The 20,068-nt window shown below is 47.9% G+C and overlaps 1 protein-coding gene across 1 annotated transcript in view; it reads left to right on the top strand.

The window, feature by feature from the left end:
• Positions 1–639: 639 nt before the first annotated feature.
• Positions 640–20,068, top strand: part of MYT1 (myelin transcription factor 1) — a 30,845-nt gene continuing 11,416 nt past the window's right edge. Inside the window, exons 1-14 of the mRNA XM_005146800.2 lie at positions 640–694; positions 2,244–2,274; positions 5,388–5,450; positions 6,158–6,407; positions 7,428–8,295; positions 8,918–9,052; positions 10,416–10,506; positions 12,069–12,182; positions 13,582–13,796; positions 16,251–16,375; positions 17,034–17,303; positions 17,696–17,850; positions 19,655–19,717; positions 19,942–20,010. Of these exons, the coding sequence (XP_005146857.2) occupies positions 640–694; positions 2,244–2,274; positions 5,388–5,450; positions 6,158–6,407; positions 7,428–8,295; positions 8,918–9,052; positions 10,416–10,506; positions 12,069–12,182; positions 13,582–13,796; positions 16,251–16,375; positions 17,034–17,303; positions 17,696–17,850; positions 19,655–19,717; positions 19,942–20,010 (2,504 nt within the window). The remainder of the gene's footprint in view (positions 695–2,243; positions 2,275–5,387; positions 5,451–6,157; positions 6,408–7,427; positions 8,296–8,917; positions 9,053–10,415; positions 10,507–12,068; positions 12,183–13,581; positions 13,797–16,250; positions 16,376–17,033; positions 17,304–17,695; positions 17,851–19,654; positions 19,718–19,941; positions 20,011–20,068) is intronic.

Genomic DNA, 20,068 nt, shown 5'->3' with positions numbered 1-20,068 from the left:
ATAGGTGGCTGCACTTCAGCCTTACGCTACCTTGTGGCATATTGTGATGTTTAATTAATATGAAGCACTTTGAAGTCCCTGATGTTACTTATTCATGCCCACGTTCCCTGCAGACCCTCCTGTTTGATGTCCACGTTGCAGGGATTATTTAGATGCAACCTTCTTTGTGTCAGATTTAAGCAGAGAGAAAAGGTTGCTCTTTAGGGCACTACATGAAAAGTTGCCCTTCCTGGGCATGAGATCAGCTCAGCTGCATGTTCAGAGGTTTCTGTGTATGTGCTGGCTATTCACCCAGGTGCTGACAGCACTTGTGTGGTATAAATGCAAAGAAATCAGTTCTGCCCTTAAGAAGCGATGTCTCAGACACAGCTGTGTTCCATCACATCCATTGGCTGTCCTTTTGTGGTACCCAACAGGCAGAATGCCTGTGTCCTGGGATGTAAAAGTCAATTTAAGGTTACTAAACGTGGGCACTGTGGGTCGAGCAATGAAATCAGTGCAAGGAACCTGCCTCAAAAACATGGGAAAGCTTTCCCTGTGGCCCAGGTATTTACACAGAGCAACAACCATGTATGAGAATGTCCTTTAATGACAAGTTTTGTGCTGTCTTTCAACAACTATCTTTTCTTTCTATTCCAGATGAGTTTAGAAAATGACGATAAGAGAGCACGCACACGATCCAAGTCTATCAGAGGTGAGCAGCTGGGTACCCTTCAGCATGGGGATGGAGGCACCTGAGCTCCCTGCGCTTTGCTTGTTCCAAATAAGCTTTGGTTTTCCAAATCCAGGCTTAATCCTAAATTATTCTCACTTCCCCCTTTCCAACCCCACCACAGTTTATCCACAAACCTGGAAAACTCTCAACCACAAACCTTTACAGGTCCTCCTGGTATTTAATCCCCCATCCCCTACACACAGGTGAAGTAACAGCGTTAAAAAAGCCCCTTTGCATGCTGTTCTTTCGGAGGGGAATCACAATCACAGGAGCTTCAGATCAGCTCCTGGGGCTTTCATCATGCACACTCTGCCAATGGCTTTGAAGTCGCACATCTGAGAGCGGCTGGCAGAAGTAGTGCATGTTGGAGGAGGAAACAGGCTGTCCCTGGCAGGGATGTGAGGACAAACGGCTTGTTAAAGCAAGGCTGGATTGCTCTTCATTTCCCAGCTGTAAGAAACGTGCAGGTCTTTGGGTGCTTTCTCTCTGGGAGAAGGGGAGATGCTCTGATACGGAGCATGCGGTGGTACCTTGTGTGTTCCCATAGCACATGTGATGGTTACAGACTGGCCTCTCCAGTTTGGTTCTTTTTGTGGCTCTGGATTCAATGTACTGGAAAAGTGGCTGGAAGAGGGGAATGGATGGGGTTGGCTGCAGTTCCTCCTTGCTCTTCTCAGCATCTGCATCCTTTTACAAACAAAACCAAACCCAGATGCTGCCAATGATGCTGAATGGAGCTTGGGTATGTGGGTTTCATTGCTTTGTTGCATGTGGCTCAGGTTGCTAATGAGAATGCTCTGATTCAATTTATTTTCTTGCACCCTGCATTCCCCACACTTGAATCTGGGTTTCTGGATGTGAAAAGGTGATTTATTGCACACGCCCTGGGACTTGCTGCTGCCTCCAGTTTGGAGGCTTGTGAATCATCCCACTGGGAGCTGGATCCCAGGAAACCCAATTAGCTCAAACAAATTGAGCAAACGTGTTATGGTTTTCAGCCTGGGCAAATGTGGACTTGTGTTTTGGGGCTTTTTTCCTCCTGGTTATTTAGATTCCCGGCTGGATGTAAGGTTTCAGCAGTGATGCGATGATGTTGTCTGTTGCTATTGCAAGTAGTGAGAAGTTCTCTTATTCACAAGTGGGGAATAACCCCTAAACCCCCTACAAATTGTTATTTAGCTTAAAAGCCAAGTAACACAACCCCTACCATGTGTCTGAGCATAGCCAGGGGCGCCCACATCAGGCCACGGTGACAAGAAAAACGTGGTTGTACCTGTTGATGTTTCAGAGGTAAATGAGGGTGTTGCAGAGAAGCAGTAGTGAACTACAGGCTGGCACCCAGCAAACGACAGCAGGATAGACCTGTCGTCTCTTTCCCAAATGGAATGTGTGTGAAGGCAATAGAAACCCAGCTGCAGGAAGGAGAGTATCCCCCAGCAATGGGCGATGTCTTGGGGTGGAGGGATGCTGGGCACCCCTGTTGTGGTTTTGACCTTGTGTTTGTTTCCATTGCTGCATTCTGCCCCAGTGCCCACGGAGCTCATCGGCCAGGAGGTGAGGTAAGGACCCTGCTCCTCCTCGGTGGTGGGAAGGGAGGCCCCTTGATGGGAACCTGGGTGAGGGCAGTGAACCCATAGGACTAAGGGGGTGGAGGTCTTGCTGGGGGGCTGATGTTGGTGGGCACCTCCTTGTGTCTAAGTTCTCAGGGCACCACTTGACAGCACCATCAGAGGAGCCACAGCATGAAAACATGAGCTCTGGATGGGTCACATTAAACTGAAGACCCTCCAGCCACTCTCTGTCCCATCCTAGGCCTAAACCCCAGCAAAACCTAATGCCCACACTAGGTTGCAGCCCCATTAGGGACAGCATCCTACTAACTAGAGTTTCTTTTCTATGTATTATTTTACATCCTCTAGTTGCCCTCAAACAACATTGAGCCACATCCCTTCTCATGCCAGATGCTCCTTCTTTGGCCCTATGTCACCTCTTGAATCACTGAGGTCCTGTTGTCACAGATGTAGCAGCACTGGCACGCCAACAGCAGCAGCCAAAAGAGCAGGAGCAAGTCTCTGCAGCTCTATAGAGCTTCTCATTAGAAATAACAGTCTCCCCCACCTCTAAGCTCCTATTAAACCCTGCACAAGGGCTTATGCAAGAGGTAGGAGTCTTTAACCTGGACAGGCACTAATAGCAGGGGCTGCCTCTCCTGGCAGCCTCCATTAGAAAGCCGTGTTGTGTCAAAAGTAATTGGACCTAAACCAACCCCATTTGAGAGCATTTCTGCTGCTCCTCTCTCCTATTACTCCGGAGAGACGAGAGGAGCGGGCGGCACACAGCCACTTCTCCAACTTTTATTGCTGAGCACTCGAGTGGAGGTGGTAATTGGAGCAGGTGACATATAGAAGGGGCAGGACAGAGTGCTCCACAAAGCCATCTCTGCAGCTGTCACCTAATTGCCTGAATAACTGGACGATTAATCGACTAATTGGAAGCAGGGCATCGTCTGCATGACAATAAGAGGTCCTTTTGTCAGGCTGAGGAGAGGGGGAGAGCAGGTCGGTGTGGTGGCTCTGGTGGGGAAGGAGAGTGGATTTCATAGACCTCAAAGGCCCTTTCCTCTGTTGGGACTCCTGCCAAAACACACATAACCTCCCCAGAGAACAGGGGCAGGAAAGCCCAGCCCAGTGCATGCAGAGCATCACCTCTGTGCTGGTGCTTTTTAAAGGGGTTAAATTGACACTGTGAAGCCACAGACATCCCAAATCACCACCTGCTTCAGAAAACCTCGATGCCGAACCCCACTTGGCTCTTTCCTACTTACTTTTCACTGCAGGCTGCATTTCTCCACATCAAATATCTGGTCTTCATCAGAGCTGCTCTTGTTTCACATTGAATAAGGGCTTTTTCAGGCAAGTCACTGGTAGCATAAACACTGCTCTGTCTTTTGGTGTGCAGTCACTTCAGAGTGTGTCTGGGGCTGCTCAGGACAGAGCAGCTTCAGTCATGACTGAGGGCAATTAGAATTAAATAGACTCCCAGATCATCAGCAGAGGGAGCAGTGAAGGGGGAAGCTCCCTCTTCCAATTGTGCACTTTAATGGGATGAGCTGGGAGCCATCCCCAAAGTGATGGTGTTGGAGGATGCTCAGCATCTTGAGTTGGATTCTGAGCAAATTAGGGGCTTCATCTTGTCCAGGAGGTGCAGCTCTCACCCATGCCACTTACAGAATGCTGTATCCCCATCAGGGATGTGCTGCCATCATTTGCCCTCTTAGCATTAGAATCATAGAATGGTTTGTGTTGGAAAGGACCTTAAAGCTCATCTAGTTCCAGCCATGGGCAGGGACACCTTCTCTAGGCCAGGCTGCTTTGCTAAGCTAAAGCAATCTGGTCTCCTTGAAGGTCAGACTCCTCCTCTGCTGACAGCTCAGCAGCCCTTTCCCATCACAGTTTGGGGTTGAATTCTCTTCTTTGAACACAGTGATGTGATTTCTGCAGTGTTCTGGGCAGTTGAGTCATTAATAACCCACTGGTGCACCCAGAGCTGCTGCATCCATTAGTGCACTCAGATCCTCCTTATCCATCGCTTTCTGCAAGGGCTGAGCTCTCTGCTGAGAGCAGGAATTCTGCGTCCCTAAAGCCTGACTTGGCACTTGGTCCTATTTAATGCTGTCCTGTGTCTTTTACTCCAGGAATAAGAGGCTGGCCGGATCCCCCTCTGGGCTAGCGATGTCTTCTCCCTTTGCACTGTCATCAAAAGATTTCATTAGCGCTTACAACTTCCCAGGCCGAGGGTGATACGATGCTAAATGAGGTTATTAATCGTACACGACTCCAGAATCCCACAGACGTCAGGCAAATCACTTGGGCATCCTATAATCAATGCCATAATCTGGTTTTGCCAGAAAATGTTTGCTTTAATGCTTCTTAGCTGGAGCTCTTACAGCTCCTGGAGCTGGGACTAATTACCCCTGCCAGGGATGTGCTGAGGGATGCAGTGAGTGGTGTATGGTAAAGGCAGCAGCGGCTTTGAGCCCCTGGAAGTCTTTAGCTCACCCTCTCCTGCAGAGCAGCAGGAATAAATGTGGGGATTTGGGAGACCTGGTCATCTAAACCCCATCCATTCCCCTACAAGGGAGGCTCTGAGCTGCCCCTAGGGTTTTTATCCTGGTGAGCTCTACCCAATCTGCCTTGCTTAAAATCTCACTCCATTCCCATCCTGCTCTTCCCACAAAGCCACCCATTTCTTGCTGCAAGGACCCTCAAGCCATCAAATAGGTGAGAAGCCCATGGTTTCCTCCCACACCAGAAAGGAAGCTGAAGAGTAGAAGCAGGGAGGCAGAGTGCAGTGGTTGTCTGCTTTTTAAAGCCTTGCTCTTACACATGCAAATCTTTAATTAAACATACTCATAAAACTATAATGAACCGTTCATTTAATTAAATGGGGTGAGTAATTTCATTAATTTTTAGCAAACAGCAAGGCTGCTCTCCTGCGCTCCTCGCTTGCAATTCAAAGGGCCAAGCTGAACTGTTTGAGGGGGAATTATCTTCCCCTTTGTGGTTATTCCGTTCCTTGGGCACAGGATCTGTTTAACTGACCATAGTCTGTATGCTTCTGATTAAAAATGAATTACCATAGAATCCTGATGGTTCCTTGTTTCCCTCTCAAGCTGTCCAACCCCAGGCTGTAACGGCTCAGGACACATCCGTGGGAAGTATGCAAGGCACAGAAGGTGAGCATGGGTTGGAGGTAATAGGGATGGCAAAATGCAAGCAAGAAACCAACAGATAGGCATTCACTGGGGAGAGGCTGATTCACAGAAGCAATCCCATTCACTTGTCCCAAATCTGCCCACCAAAGAGCCTGTTTCAGCCTCTCCATCAGTTTGTAAGGGATCCTTGGGGATCTGATTCTCCAGGCTGACAGGAGCCTTGCCACAGACCCCAAACCATGGCAGAAGTACCTGGGTCAGGTTTCTGGGATTGATGGGTGCTATTGACAGGCAGAGACTTTGGTCTGCTTGGCACCTCTTTGAATGGGGAGGGGAAATGAGAGCATATTGTCTGCCTTGGTTGTGCTAGCCTTAATTGAGGGTTGCCATCACCCTATCATGGTGAAATCAGAGCAGTTGGTGGACATGACCCAGAAACCCAGCCTGGTTTCATAGTGCTGCTGGGAGCTGTTGGTCCTGCTGCTTCCAGGGCAACTGCTCAGGGGGGAGGCTGTTGGAATGAGCTCAGCATCCTTGTGCTGGGAAAAGCTGACATAGTTGCACAAAGTCAAGGTCTAAGAGCAGATCCTCTGGTCATGAAGGGTTAAACCAGCCAAAAACCTGGACTGCATTTGTCCCACTTGCCTTTGCCTAACTGGTTCTGATGCCATAGCCATGCCCTTGTCACTCGGCCGTGCTTCCTCTCTGCTCCTTGCTCCCATCTGCAGTTTACAAAGCTGCCCTCTAGCAAAGAAGAGGAAACTTCAGGATGCGGAGGCCGAACATCTGGTGTCCAAGAGAAAATCCCATCCGCTCAAGCTGGCCTTGGATGAGGGCTACAACGTCGACAGCGACGGCAGCGAGGAGGCCGAGGCAAAGGAGGAATCTGGCTCCGATGAGTCGGAGGAGACACTGGAGGAGGATGAGGCAGAGGTGGTGGAGCAGGAGGAGACCCACAGCCCCGAGCCCTCGGAAGGTGTTTTATCATTGCTGATTGCAGGGCTGTGTTCTGCAGATGAATAAGGGGCAGGCAGTGTTAATAACCAGGAGTTATAGCTCCTCTCTATTATGTACATGATGGGTCCTTTAGTTATTATGTTTGGTAGAAGCACAACAGCAAAGCTCTTGTTAACTGAGGGGGTATGATATGCACAGATTGTCCCTAGTGTCTTCAAATGAGAGCTTTTCCATCAGGGATGCTCCCTGGGGAAGGACCTATGGAAAGCACAGAGGGGCTCCCTGCATGGCTCAGATGCAGTGGGGAAGGCAGCCAGGGTCCTGCATCAGTGCCTCGAGGGGCTCAGCTGAGTGAGCAATCCCAATGGATCTGGTTGCTATCCCAGAGGATAGCAGGCAAATGAACTGGGCATCCAGCTGGGGTTCCAGTTTGGACCCTCTGGTTTGGGAAGCACTGGGAGACAGATGCCTGCCAACAGTGGGGGGGTTGGGAAGCGGCATGCATCTGAGCTCCACAAAAGCTTCCACATGGAAATCCCTTTCCTACCTGCCATTCCCTAATGCAATAAATTGGGCTGCTCCAGGGGTATAACAGCCAGGCTCTGATTTCAATTAAGCTTAAGTGAGACAAAGAGATGTTTATGAGCTTATACAATTAATTTCTTTGCCTCCTTTTTCCTTTTCCTTTTTTTCCCTTCTTTTCTTTTGCTCCTTTTTTCTTTCCTTTAATGTTCCTTTTTCATTTCCTCCTTTTTCCTTTTTTTTCCTTTTCTTTTACTCCTTTTTTCTTTCATTTAATTTTCCTTTTTTCCTCATTTTCCCTTATTTTCTCTTCCTCCTTTTTCTCTTTTTCTATTCTTTTCCTTTCCTTTTTTTCTCCCTTTTCTTCCCTTTTTTCCTTTTCCTGCCTTTTTCTCCTTTCCTTTCCTTTCCTTTCCTTTCCTTTCCTTTCCTTTCCTTTCCTTTCCTTTCCTTTCCTTTCCTTTCCTTTCCTTTCCTTTCCTTTCCTTTCCTTTCCTTTCCTTCCCCCCGCTCCCAGAGAGAAGCCCAGCAAAATCAACCCATTATGGACAGAACACAGCAACAAGTACGTCTGGGCCCAGCAAGGCCAACTATAGCAGCTATCAAGAAATAATCGCCAACTCTCTCCTAAACCTAGGCCAAATAGCAGAGGAAACCCTCGCCATCGAAGGGCAGCTGCCTGAGGCTGAGCTGCAGGGCTCCAAGCCCCCATCCAACGTTGTGCATCTGGTCCACGAGGATGCGGGAGAGGAGGAGGAGTTAGTGGAGGAAGAGTGTGACAAGGAGATCATCATCCAGACGGAGGATGCGGAGGAAGTCATCGAGGTCACCAGTGAACGCAGCAGTGAGTTGTGTCCGGAGCACAGGGACGATGCGAACTGTGAGGAGTCCTGCAAACTGCAGAAGGCTGAAGCAGAAGAAGAGGATGAGGAGGAGGAGGATGAAGATGAAGAGGAGGAAGAGGAGGATGAAGATGAGGAGGAGGAAGAGGAAGAAGAAGAGGAGGATGAAGAGGAGGAGGAGATGGCTCCGGAAGTGATCTGTGAAGAAGCTCCTCACACTTCTCAGGACACCCAGAAAAGCCACTGTGAAGGGCAGTTCAGCCCGAAGCCTGAGTACTCGGTCATTGTGGAGGTCCGGTCGGATGATGACAAAGATGATGATGCCCGATCCCAGAAGTCAGCGGTGACTGACGAGTCAGAGATGTACGACATGATGACCAGGGGCAACCTGGGGCTGCTGGAACAAGCCATTGCGCTGAAAGCCGAGCAGGTGAAAATCGTGCGGGAGCCCAGCCGGATGCCGGGGGAGCATGTGAAGCACTTCCCAGTGGATGAGAAGCAGAGCAAACCCCTGGATAGCATCCGAAAGAGCTACTATGGTAAAGGTATTGGGACACGAGCCTCCTTCCTGCCCATGCACAATGGAAGAGCTGAACTCTGCTCAGCACCCCATCAGAAATAGGTTGCTTGGGGGGGTTCACAGCCCACAGAGGGAATTTAGCCACAAATCCTCAATGCCCAGAAGGATGGGGATATCCTAGAGGTGAGCAGTGAATGCACACAATGGAGGTGTCATCTGCATCTCAGCAAGGGAATTGCTTGGCTAAATTGGTTGTTGGCCTTAAATCTCAGCCTGAGCAGCAGGGCTGGTTTAAAATCCAAGTGGGTTTTAAAGCAGTGGCAGGAGAATGGCCACGACACAAGGGACTTGGCATGGGCTGTTGAGTCCCCTGCGTGCAGAGCTGGGCTGCCTGCTCCCTCACTGTGAGCAACTCCATGCTCCAAGCCTGGCTAATTACTCCAATTGCTTTGCTGATATTAATTTCTGGAGCTTTCAGTGTTGTAAATCCACCTTCAGGAAGAAACCCTCCAAAGCCAAAGGGTTTCTCCCTGTTTCACTGGAAAAGTGGGTGGGAAGCATCCTCAGCAGTTTTCCTCTCCTGACTTCTTCCTTTCCAAACCCCTAACCTGCTTCCCATTGCCTTCCCATTCCCATCTAATCCCTAGATCCCTCAAGACCCGAGAAGAGAGAAATCAAATGTCCAACTCCTGGCTGTGATGGGACCGGCCATGTCACGGGACTCTACCCTCACCACCGCAGCCTCTCCGGGTGTCCGCACAAAGACAGGATCCCTCCGGAGAGTGAGTACATGGTGGGATACACTGTGCTTAAATTAGTCTGAAGCCTTATTTCCTAAGGGGAATTTCACACCTGATGGGTGTCTTGAGGCCAACGGACTCTGCAAATGGTCCCAAATGATGTGAATTTCATGACTCAGTCCCTAGAGCAAGCATGATGCTAATCCTTGGGGTACAATAGTTTCTGGTATGGGATGGTGCCTTTCCAAGTTGTTCCAGGATGTTTCTGTTCACCATAGGGATATGGTTGGTGGCTGTGGAGTTCACTAAGAAGCCTTACCCTTCTTAAAGATTTTTAGCACCATCCTGTGGAGAATGAGATCCCTTCTCTGAATATCCAAGAGGTGCTTTAAAAATGCCTACCCACCTCCTTACAGCAGTTCCCATCCTTACACTGAATGCCACTCATTTTTCCCTGTTTGGGATATCACGTTGGGAAAAGGGGAAACTGCTCTTTCTTGCTCTCCAACTGTGCTGAAGGTGCTGCTGTATGGCAAAGGAGAGGAGCTGCTTAGGATGTGTAGGAAAGCTGAATCTCCTCTTATGCTCTAATCACTGTAATACTCCCAAGGTGCTATACCAAGATTCATCTATTCCACAGAAAATATTTATCATCATCATAACAGCTTTTTATATGTACAGATTCATAGGGATTTTATTTTTACCTCTCTACCAGCATCTGAAATAGCTTTCCCTGTGCATGTACATAAAAATCAATGTTGTATGTTTATGATAATGCCATAATAGACAGGGAAAAAAAAAGGAGCCTTTCCTTATCAGTAATTTCAAAGGTTGCAGACCTGCCATAAACACCCAACTGCAGGAAACGAGGAGGAAGTACGGCTTGAATGCAAGAAAAGGGTATTAATAAACCCCTAACACGAGCTGCGTGCTTTAGAAAAGCTTGCGAATCAAAGCGTTTTCTGTGCTTTTAAGGTCAGTGCTGCAGGAAGCAATAATCCTGAAGATGAAAATTAAACCAGAAAAATAAAGAAATCAAAAAATTAATAAATAAAAAAGGATAAATTCTAAGGAGAAAGCAGAGAGACCATTTCAGTCACTCAAAACTACCTGAAACTGGGGGACCTGGCTCCAAAAGGGTGGTGGTGGGATGGGAGAACCCAGATTCCAATTGGTAAAGGAGGCCAAGCTGTGTGCAGAGATGCTAATCTAGTGCTGACCTGAGTGTTGCTGCTTTGTAAATCCCTTATTCTTTGCACAGACAAATTCTAAGCACAGCATTTCACATTCTCTGGTTTCTAGGAAGTCCAAGACTTGATGATTTTGTCTTTCTCTCTTCCCTCTGATTTTTATCAAGTTGTTTTTGCTTCCCTTCCCCTCTCCCCTTCCCTTTCTCGCTCCCAAGTCTTGGCGATGCATGAGAACGTGTTGAAATGCCCCACGCCAGGCTGCACAGGACAGGGTCACGTCAACAGCAACCGCAACACGCACAGGAGGTACCAGCTTTGACTTCTTCCTGATGGCCAGGGCAAGGATGGCAGCAGAGCAACTACCCCCAAAGCCCTGGCTTCACTCTTGCATTGAGTGATGGGGCAACTAGGAAAGCAGGGATGATCCCAAGACATAGTATGGGAAAGTATGATGGGGCAGTGTTTTCTGGCTGGGCAATAGGGCATGGCAATGCTTCCAGGTGGGATTATGGAGATGGGGGCTCGTGAAAGAGGTGTTTGGCACAGGGTGCCCTGTGACGCTGACTGGAGGGTGATGTTTGTGTTTAGTGGTGTGGCACTGCATGGGATTTCTAGGAATATCCATACTATTTAGGCTGAAATGATCATTGACCTGGGAATTTAGGTCCTTTTGTTGTAGGACTTCAGCTCAGATGTGGTCAGGAGGGGACAGGGCTGTGCTTTGGGACCTTATAATTATATCCCATGCTCTGGCTTCAGCTAAATTTGAGCACTTCTACAAACAGAAAGGCTGCAAGAGGAGGTGATGATGCACTTAAAAGCTAGAAACCTTTCAAAGAGCCAGACCAGCTTGTGCTGCAGGGATGCACTCATGAATTTATGATTTACCATTCGCTGCACTTGAGCTTAACTGGCAGAGAGTGACAGCTCTGTGAGTGCTGATGCGTTTGCAGGCACAAGGTGAGTTTGTGTCAGTACTCGTTCAGCCGTGGAGGAAGCTGAAGGATGCTTCCTTGTAGCTGCTGGAGGAGAATGGAGGAAATCTGCTTGGTTAACTGGGTTTGGTGCAGGCAGCAAGTGATGACAGTGAGACTGAGGTGATCCACTGGTGTTAGGGGGTTACGGAGAGAGCTTTGGGGTGAGATCCAGTGGGGTTAGAGCTCTGAATTACACATGGGGCTGGGTTTGGGTTCTCTCAGTGCTGGCTGCTCTGGTGATAAAGGTGTCTGTGATGGGTTGGGGTTGACTGGGAGCATCTGGGCTCTGCTTAGGAGGGGTTTTTACCTTCCCTAAGCAATTGATGTAAGAACCAAACTGTCCCAAAGAGACAGAACTTGGCTCACATTTAGGGTGTATGTGAGTAAAAGCCATTACAGCCCCCAACCTCCCCCAGGCACCGATGTGCTGTCAGCCCTGCACATCAGAAGTGTAAATGCTTCCCTGCAAGTGCCCTTCAGAAGGTTCCCTGCAAAGGATCCACAGAAATACAACTGCAAAAATGCCATTTAACTGCTAAAACCACTCAAAGAAACCAGCTCCATCTCCTTCTGTGCTCAGCTCAGGGGAGCTGCTGCCTTAATCTACCTCTGTGCCCTGGGGATGCTCCAGGGCTCATCCTGGAGATGTTTGGCTGCTTTGCTGCTGGCCAGTACTAAAAGCAATAATAATAAGTATCATTATTTATTATTATACATGTTAATAACAGTAATAAATATATAATAATTATATTTGTTAATAATTTTTTAAATAATTATAAGAATCTTTAAATGCAGACACTTTTCTCATGGGCTCAGTGAAGATTTCCATGCTCATCCCTCACACTTGGTTTCGTTCTCTCTGTTCTTCTCCCTTTAAAAACCCTCCCACAGTTTATCTGGGTGCCCCATTGCTGCTGCTGAGAAATTAGCCAAATCACACGAAAAGCAACAAACCCAGTCTGGTGATCCTTCAAAGACCAGCTCCAACTCTGACCGGATACTCAGGTAAGTGGGACCACAGCAGGTAACACTGCCCCAGCCCTCCCTATGCTGCTATACTCACAGGAGCAGCCGTCACGGCTCCCTCCGGCTGCATCTGGATACTGCTGAGTCCTGTTATTATCATCATAGGTCTCGCCAAGGTGGGGAGATACTTAATTGATGATCCCAGGGAGGGCATTGAGGACAATGAATTGCTTCTGTAGCATCAATTAATGCTGAGGCTACAGGCCAAAGGGTTTCACCAGTGCAGCAGAAGGCATTTGTGCCGATTGCTCTGCAATGCAAACTGCCAGAGAATGATGGCTATTATATTAGCATTATAAGTAGGGTGGGCTCAGGGAGCGGGAGGAGGAGATTTAGGCTCCATATAAATCACTCGGTGGCAGTTTCACATGAGTCCACTCGCTTTTCCCCCATAGCCCGCACGGTTCAGAGGAGAGGAACCTGCCACTCATTTCCAAACCAGTCACATTTATTCTGTTCTTCCACCCATCTCCATCTTCCTGGGAGAACGGGCTGTCTCACATTAAGGATACCCCTTGCAGCTGCTGGCTTCCGTAGCTGTGATTCATGAGCCTACAGATGGAGTGTAATATGGTTAGTTATTTTGCAACGAGAGCAGGATAAAACCCGAAGCACAAGCCCTGAGAAGCACTCCCACAAAGGCTTCAAGGTCTGATTAACGTATTCCTTTGCTCCCCAGGACTGCTGAGCACCCTGGTGCTCCAGCACTGGTTGCTTTGGAAAGGCCATTTAGGGCCATTACTTATTTATTTGCAGCAGAGCCATCACAAGGATGGTCCATGCTCCCAGGAGCTCCTGCTCCAAGGACTCGCTGGTGGAAAGAGGTCACGGGAAGGAGAATAACAATAGGCCATTTATATACAATTTATATGCAAGACAAATTGATTCATGATAGGCAGCTCAGCAGAAACAGGTCTTTAAGAAGGACTCTGCAGGCAGGGAAGAGACCCTGGTGTCTTTGCAATGAACCTGCAGCAGGGAGCAGAGCTAAACTGGGGTCCTCAAGCCTTCATGTGCTCTCCTGTGTCATTGGTGCCCTAAATGAGTGATGCTCATGTGTCTACTGCTGTTGGAAAATGCTGCCATACTATAGCAGCCTTCAAGGATATTGGTTTGGATGAGACTGACACCTCAGAGTTTTGCTTAAAAAGAGAAAAAGAGAGAGAAAAATAGGGAAAATATGGAAAAATAAAAGAAGGAATCCAAGAGACCCAAGCTAGATGCACACTAGAGCAAGAAGAATGTCACTGCTCCCTCTTCCCCAGTAACCCGTCAGGGACAAGGTGCAGCTGCGCATCCCCATTGAGACTGGTCCCCTCCCAACAGCCATCTCCTCAAGGAAAAGAGAAATCACTGTTGCTCATTGTTTCCTCCTCAGGCCTATGTGCTTTGTGAAGCAGCTGGAGATCCCTCAGTACGGAAGCTACCGGCCCAACATGGTCCCAGCAACCCCCCGGGCCAACCTGGCCAAGGAGCTGGAGAAATACTCCAAGGTCACCTTCGATTATGCAAGTTTTGATGCTCAGGTTTTTGGCAAACGCATGCTTGCCCCAAAGATTCAGACTAGCGAAACCTCACCTAAAGCCTTTAAATGTAAGTTGGGAGCAGGGATGGGCTGGGTTTTGCATATTCTGCCTTTCCCAGTGTATTGCAAAGCTCTTGGGATGCTGGGTTTGGGGTGATGGGAGAGTCTTGGGGCTCAGCTGCTGGATCCCTCCTGCTGTTTCAGACTGGGAGGAGGAATGGTTGGGAATATTAACCTGAGTGATGTGTCTATGTGGGATAAGTTACACAGTTGTCCTCAGTCTATCCCTGTTGCTTTGCAGTTCATATCTATTGATCTGTCTTTCCTCATCTAGCTAAATGGATTACAGTTTTCTTCTCTTCCATCTTATATATGACCCACTCCACACATTTGTCTTCTCTGCTGTGCTCCGCTCTCCAGCTCTGCTACCTATCGATCATCCACCTCCTATCTCCCAGCTCTTTCCTATCGTAGCCACGCACTTCTGCTCTGTACCGAGGACCTTGCAGTGGTTACAGCACTGTGCAAGGAGAGTGGATAATAAGAGCAGCTAAATAAACCCTCAGGGGCTGGGCTGCCAGGAGCAGGAGGGATGCTGCGTGGAGAGATAGATGATGTTAAATCCACCTTCCCTTTGACACCAAATGTGCACCTGAAGACATCTTTTTGAGAGCAAAAGAATTAGATTTAGGAGCCCAGTTTGCAGAAGTCAGCAGCCTCCAGAGGGTTTTCTGTGTCTGGCTAATCCCACTTCCACAATCCTGCTTAATCCTGATGCAGCTGCTCTCTAAAAAGTGCTCGTACTTGAAAGCATCCCGGTTGTTGCACTACAATGGAAGTGCCCTTTATTGCAGTACTAAATCTGTACAGGATCAGACAATGAAATTGGATGGAGGCCAGAGAGCACAACTGCCACTGTCATCCTGGGTTAGGGCTGATGGAAAAGTAATTTGTTTCCCAGCACAAGCGATTCTCTCGCTGAATAGATTGTGTTATTTGCAATATTAGCAAAGAATTTTCAGTGTAATTGTACTGACAAAAATAATTCCAGCAGACCCACTAGGATAATCCTTGCTATTTTTTCTCCTCACTTATTTTACTAATTTGCTGATTGCGAGTCTATTAGTGGTAGAAATACTTATGAAATGGAAAAGCATCGCTGAGCCTCCGGTGTGAAATTGAAATTGGCATCTCACGATCCGGGATATTGTCAGGTTGGGCTGGCAAATACCCGCATCCCGCTGCAAAGACATGGATTAAACCGGACTCGAAACCAAGGAGCCATGCACAAGAATAACCATTCGGGCAAAGCTCCAATGAGTTAATCAAAGCGACAAGATGAATATGATTGCCAATCATAGCAGGGAAATCTGTTCCTTTCACTGAGAACTTATTTGAAAGAGATCTTCATCCAGAGGGATTTATATTGCCCTGCATGTGTGTGCATAACTCCCATTAATGTCAATATGCATTATATACACACACAAGAAGGGAGAAAGCAAGCCTTGGGAAGATTAGCATTTTATAGTGCCTTATATGACTTGTTTATAATGGGAATAATGAAATCGCTTTGCTCTGTAGCCACATCAACCAGGATTGTCTTGCTGCTTTTGCTGCCATCAAGCCAAAACTTATGAGTCTTTGCCGGGTGAGATTCCAACTGGAAGGGGGAGATTTTTTACCCCAAAATTAAGAATTTGAAGATTTTGCTGATGAATTCAAAATACAACCCTGTGAGTGATCAATATCCGATGATCCCCTGTTTGCACCCACTGAAACCACAGACTTTGCATGGGTCAGGGCCCTCTTAGACAGGACCAAGTTCAGGATTAGGGCAACTTTTATTGTGGGTTGACCCTGGGAAATACTCGCTTTCATTTCATAGGGCGTAAAGAGAAATTGCATCCAGGATTGCTCTGTGTTATATGGCAGCAGAGCAGTGTCGCGGCTCTGTAATAAATCCTGTTATTCAGGCGTACTCTCATGACATGTCAGCTGTCAGAAAGCCTGTATTTCAGTGGTGTCATCATTGGAAGCTCGTATTTCATGGCCATGGTTTTGCCATTAATGGAATTTTGTAAATGATAAGTTTTCAAACGTGCTGCAAGAAATCTCCCTCGACCTCAGCTCTGCAGATAAGTTATGAACATAGAGAGAACAATGAAGGAAGCTTCTCTAAGCTTTCTCCTTTAACCACTTGCACTGAGGAGCAGCTCTGTTGAAGGCAAGCACTCATGTTTTGGGGATTTGGTGGCAGAGTTGCTAATGAATCAGGTTTTTACATCGTTCCAAAAGCAACAGAATAGTCCATGGATCATCAGTAACCACAGGCTGCTCTGGATCTGCTCATACAGGGTCTGCGTCAGAGTGACTTAAGCTCTCCCCGCTCTCTGTCCTAGTTAACCATTAACCTTGTGTTGTTCCTTCTGTTCTCGTTCCAGCCAAACCTTTTCCAAAGGCCTCTTCCCCCAGCCACAGCCCCTCCAGCAGTTACGTGAAGAGCACTTCATCTTCCTCCACAGGCTTCGACTACTCGCAGGATGCTGAGGCTGCACACATGGCTGCCACTGCCATCCTCAACCTCTCCACCCGCTGTTGGGAAATGCCAGAGAATCTCAGCACCAAGCAGCAAGAGGCCCCTGGCAAGGTGAGCTGAGCATGACTGCGGCTCCAGATGCCATACAGTGGGTTCACAGTTTGGGATGGGAGAAATTACCCCTTTTTAAGCCTTCCTTTCATTTTAGTGTTTAAATAGAGAGGGGATGCAGATACTCATCACGTCACCCTTTAGCTCCTTGCTTTGGGTGATGCACTTCGGAGGAGGTAATCTTGGCTCTTAGTGTGTTATGGAGATGTATCATGGTTCAAATTACTCATCTCAGAGCATCATTCCCAGAGTCTGAGCTGTTTTCAGTTCTCACTGATCTGTGTCTGATGCCATTTGAGACCCCCCAGTTGTGTCCAGGCTGATCTCCAGTTGTTTTTCAGAGGAATGCAGGTTTTCCACGAGTGCTGTTGCATTCCCAGCCTTGGGCAGGTATCTCAGATACCATGGGGCATCTTAAATGGCACTAGATGCCTGCGTTCAACAACTGAGCCAAAATACCATATTGCTGGTCATACAGGGCACATTTCTGAACTGTTTATGAAAGAGCATCCCTTTTCATTCAGTTCCTTCTAACTGACTGTGGAGAGGATGGGACATGAATAACCTGCCCCCTGCACTGCTAAAGACAAATGGGGGCAAGATGCCCACTGGGAATTGCTGGCAGCTGCTAACCTTGGGCATGTTCCCATCCTTTCAGTCCATGGACATTGAGGTGGATGAAAACGGGACTCTGGATTTGAGCATGAACAAGCACCGCAAGCGGGAGAGCACCTTTCCCAGCAGCAGCAGCTGCAGCAGTAGTCCCAGCATGAAGTCCCCAGACGTGTCCCAGCGCCAAAACAGCACCAGTGCCACGAGCAGCACCATGACCTCCCCCCAGTCCAGCCAGACCTCCCGCCAGGATGAATGGGATGGGCCCATTGACTACACTAAACCAAACCGTCAGCGGGAAGAGGAGCCAGAAGAGGTGAGAGGTGACTTCTGATGCTTGAATAATGCCTCTTGGGGGACTGAATTCCATGGTTGCTAGTGCAGTTGTCCTATTTTCCCCTAGAACCCCTAATCTGCCCTTTGAACTAGGTGCTGCTGAGGATGAGTGTGGGAGGATTGCACTCATCTTCATCCCTCTAAAACCTTGTGAAAACCCAGGTATAAACCCCTGTACAGATGTGGTTTCCACATTTCTCTTCTAAAACAGTGAAATTTATAGACTATTGGATCTCTGGTTTGGGTACCACAGAGGGTGTTGGTAATGCTGCGCTAACACTCAACTGGGATGCACCTGGGATCCCACCTTTTCCCATTGCTCAGCAGCAATGACCACCACTACAACCACTTCTCCTGTCTGTTTTCTTGCAGTCAGAGCCTGCTGCCCACTCTTTTGCCTCCTCGGAAGCTGACGAGCAAGAAGTATCGGAGGAGAACTTTGAAGAACGAAAATACCCAGGGGAGGTTACTTTAACCAACTTCAAGCTTAAATTCCTTTCCAAGGACATCAAGAAAGAGCTGCTCACGTAAGTCCTGCCCCCAGGACCTATCAAATACGTACCCAGCACAGCCAGGCTGGTGGGAGACAAAATGTGTGCTTTCAGGATTCATGGATGGGGCTGTCATGATGCACCTGACATAGGACAAAGATCCTGACCTTGCTCATGTCAATGTAGTTATGGCACTGGGTGGGTGGAAATACAGACCCAGATCTGTTCTGTTAGATGGGGTATTGCTGTGCATCCACAATGATCTCCAAATTAGTGGTTAATGTTTAGAGTCTGACCCAAATGCTGCAGCTTGGACCTGGCTCTGACCTAGTGGCAGGCTGGGATCAGTCTGCAGGCTGTGACCAGGATGTCCCAGCAGATCTGCTGGTCTTGGCTTTTCCTGTGCGTTTGACCTTCCTACGTGTTAAACAGGGTATGGTTTTGCTGATCCTATACAACATAGATTGTTATCTGGTGATGAATCAGGAGGCTGAAGGAACAGACAGGCAGGGGAGAGATCCGTGGGGGCAGAGCAGCAGCATCTCCCCTAAATGAGCCAAGCACAGAGCAGCTGCCCTGTGCAAAGCTCTAAAGCAGCAATGTGAACAGCAATTTCTGAGGTAGAGCCTTGAAATCCTCCTGTGCTTTAACTGAATTACAAGGGTAGAGAAATTCCCTAAATAGAAATAGCCTTGGAATAAATAAACGGTGTTATGGGCAGCCCTGAGCCTTCTCTCCCTGTTTAGCATCCTTGCTCCTTTCTGGCGCAAGGGATGTAATAAATTACCTGTAGTTAACACAGGAGCAGACTTGCTCACTGTGTTTGATGCTTCAGGGCTGGGTGTAGCTGATGGCAGTTGCTGTGAAGATGGTCCTCACTTCTGTCACCCTCCTGTTGGTGCACGAGTGGGTACCACATACTGCTGGGTACTACACATGCTGCTTGAGCATCTTCATATCAGAGCTGGCTCTAGGGCTTGCTGTGTTTGTGAGGGTGTCGTGGCTGTGAAGAGGATGCAAGGGTGAGCCCCTTGAGTCCTCTTCTCCTCCCAGCTTGAGTTGAACTATCCCAGGATATCCTTGTGGTATCCTGGGATATCCCCACTCTCTTGCAGGGCATGACTGTGGCAGAGACCCACTGCTCAGGCACAGCCTGGGTTTTATTCCCTGGACACCCATCAGGAATGGCACCTTCTTCCATCACTGCATAAGGGCAATTCACAGGGAAGGCAGCAGAAAGAGAAGGGGGGAAATGCAGCAGACGGGATGTGGCAGCTTCTGCCCATCCTCACTTTAGGATCCATTAGGCGCATCAATCAGAGATTACTTTCATTCCCTTTGTGGAGTGAGCAGTATTTCCAAGCTTTTATTTGCAGATACAAGGGCTGAAAGAAAGAAAACCATTTCCTAAAGCTGAAATCTGAGGCTTTCAAGGAATAAGCTGATTCCTGCAGCTTCAGTATTGCAAATATCATCCACATTGGCAGCACCCAGACAGGGTGTTCATGCCTGTTTGCCCATGCCACCCAACCAGCTGCTTCAATTCTCTCACTGCCTCTGAGCAAATAAAGCAGCTCCGTATTCCAAATGTTTTCTTCACATTTTCCACAAGTTTTTCCTTTTTTTTTTTCAGGCTTTTTTTTTTTTCCCAAGATCTTTGTGAACTTTTGGGGGATAAAAAAGGGAGGAAGGGAAACTGATAGGGAAAGAGCTGGTTTATTTGCATGCAAACGTTAGACACACACTGAGGTCTGATAGAAGGAAACAGCTTTGCAGATCTATGGCTCTCAGGTGAATCCATTCATTGCCCACACTTATCCTCCTTCTTCTTCTTATCCAGTTGCCCAACCCCAGGCTGTGATGGCAGCGGACACATAACAGGAAACTATGCCTCTCACCGCAGGTGGGTCAACCTTTTGCTCATGGTTTGGGCTTCAAAGACATCTTGAGTTTTGTCCTTTAGTTTGGTTCTGGTTCCTCCCCCTTCTGTTGCCCCTCTCCCTCCCCAGCCCTTTTTCTTTTTCCTTTTTTCCCTTTTTTTTTCCTTTTTTTTTTCCTTTTTTTTCCTTTTTTTTTCCTTTTTTTTTTTTTTTGGCTTATCCAGATATTCCATCTCTTCTCTTTCAGCCTTTCTGGTTGTCCTCTTGCTGACAAGAGCCTCAGAAACCTCATGGCTGCCCACTCTGCTGACCTCAAGTATGTTTGCGCTCAACTCGAAACTCCTTTTTTTGCTTTATTTCCACCCTTTTTTCTC

Source organism: Melopsittacus undulatus, chromosome 10, assembly GCF_012275295.1.
Source record: "Melopsittacus undulatus isolate bMelUnd1 chromosome 10, bMelUnd1.mat.Z, whole genome shotgun sequence".
NCBI classification, from domain to species: domain Eukaryota; kingdom Metazoa; phylum Chordata; class Aves; order Psittaciformes; family Psittaculidae; genus Melopsittacus; species Melopsittacus undulatus.
The sequence above is the reverse complement of the archived record's forward strand: the minus strand, read 5'-3'. Positions and strand labels throughout refer to the sequence as shown.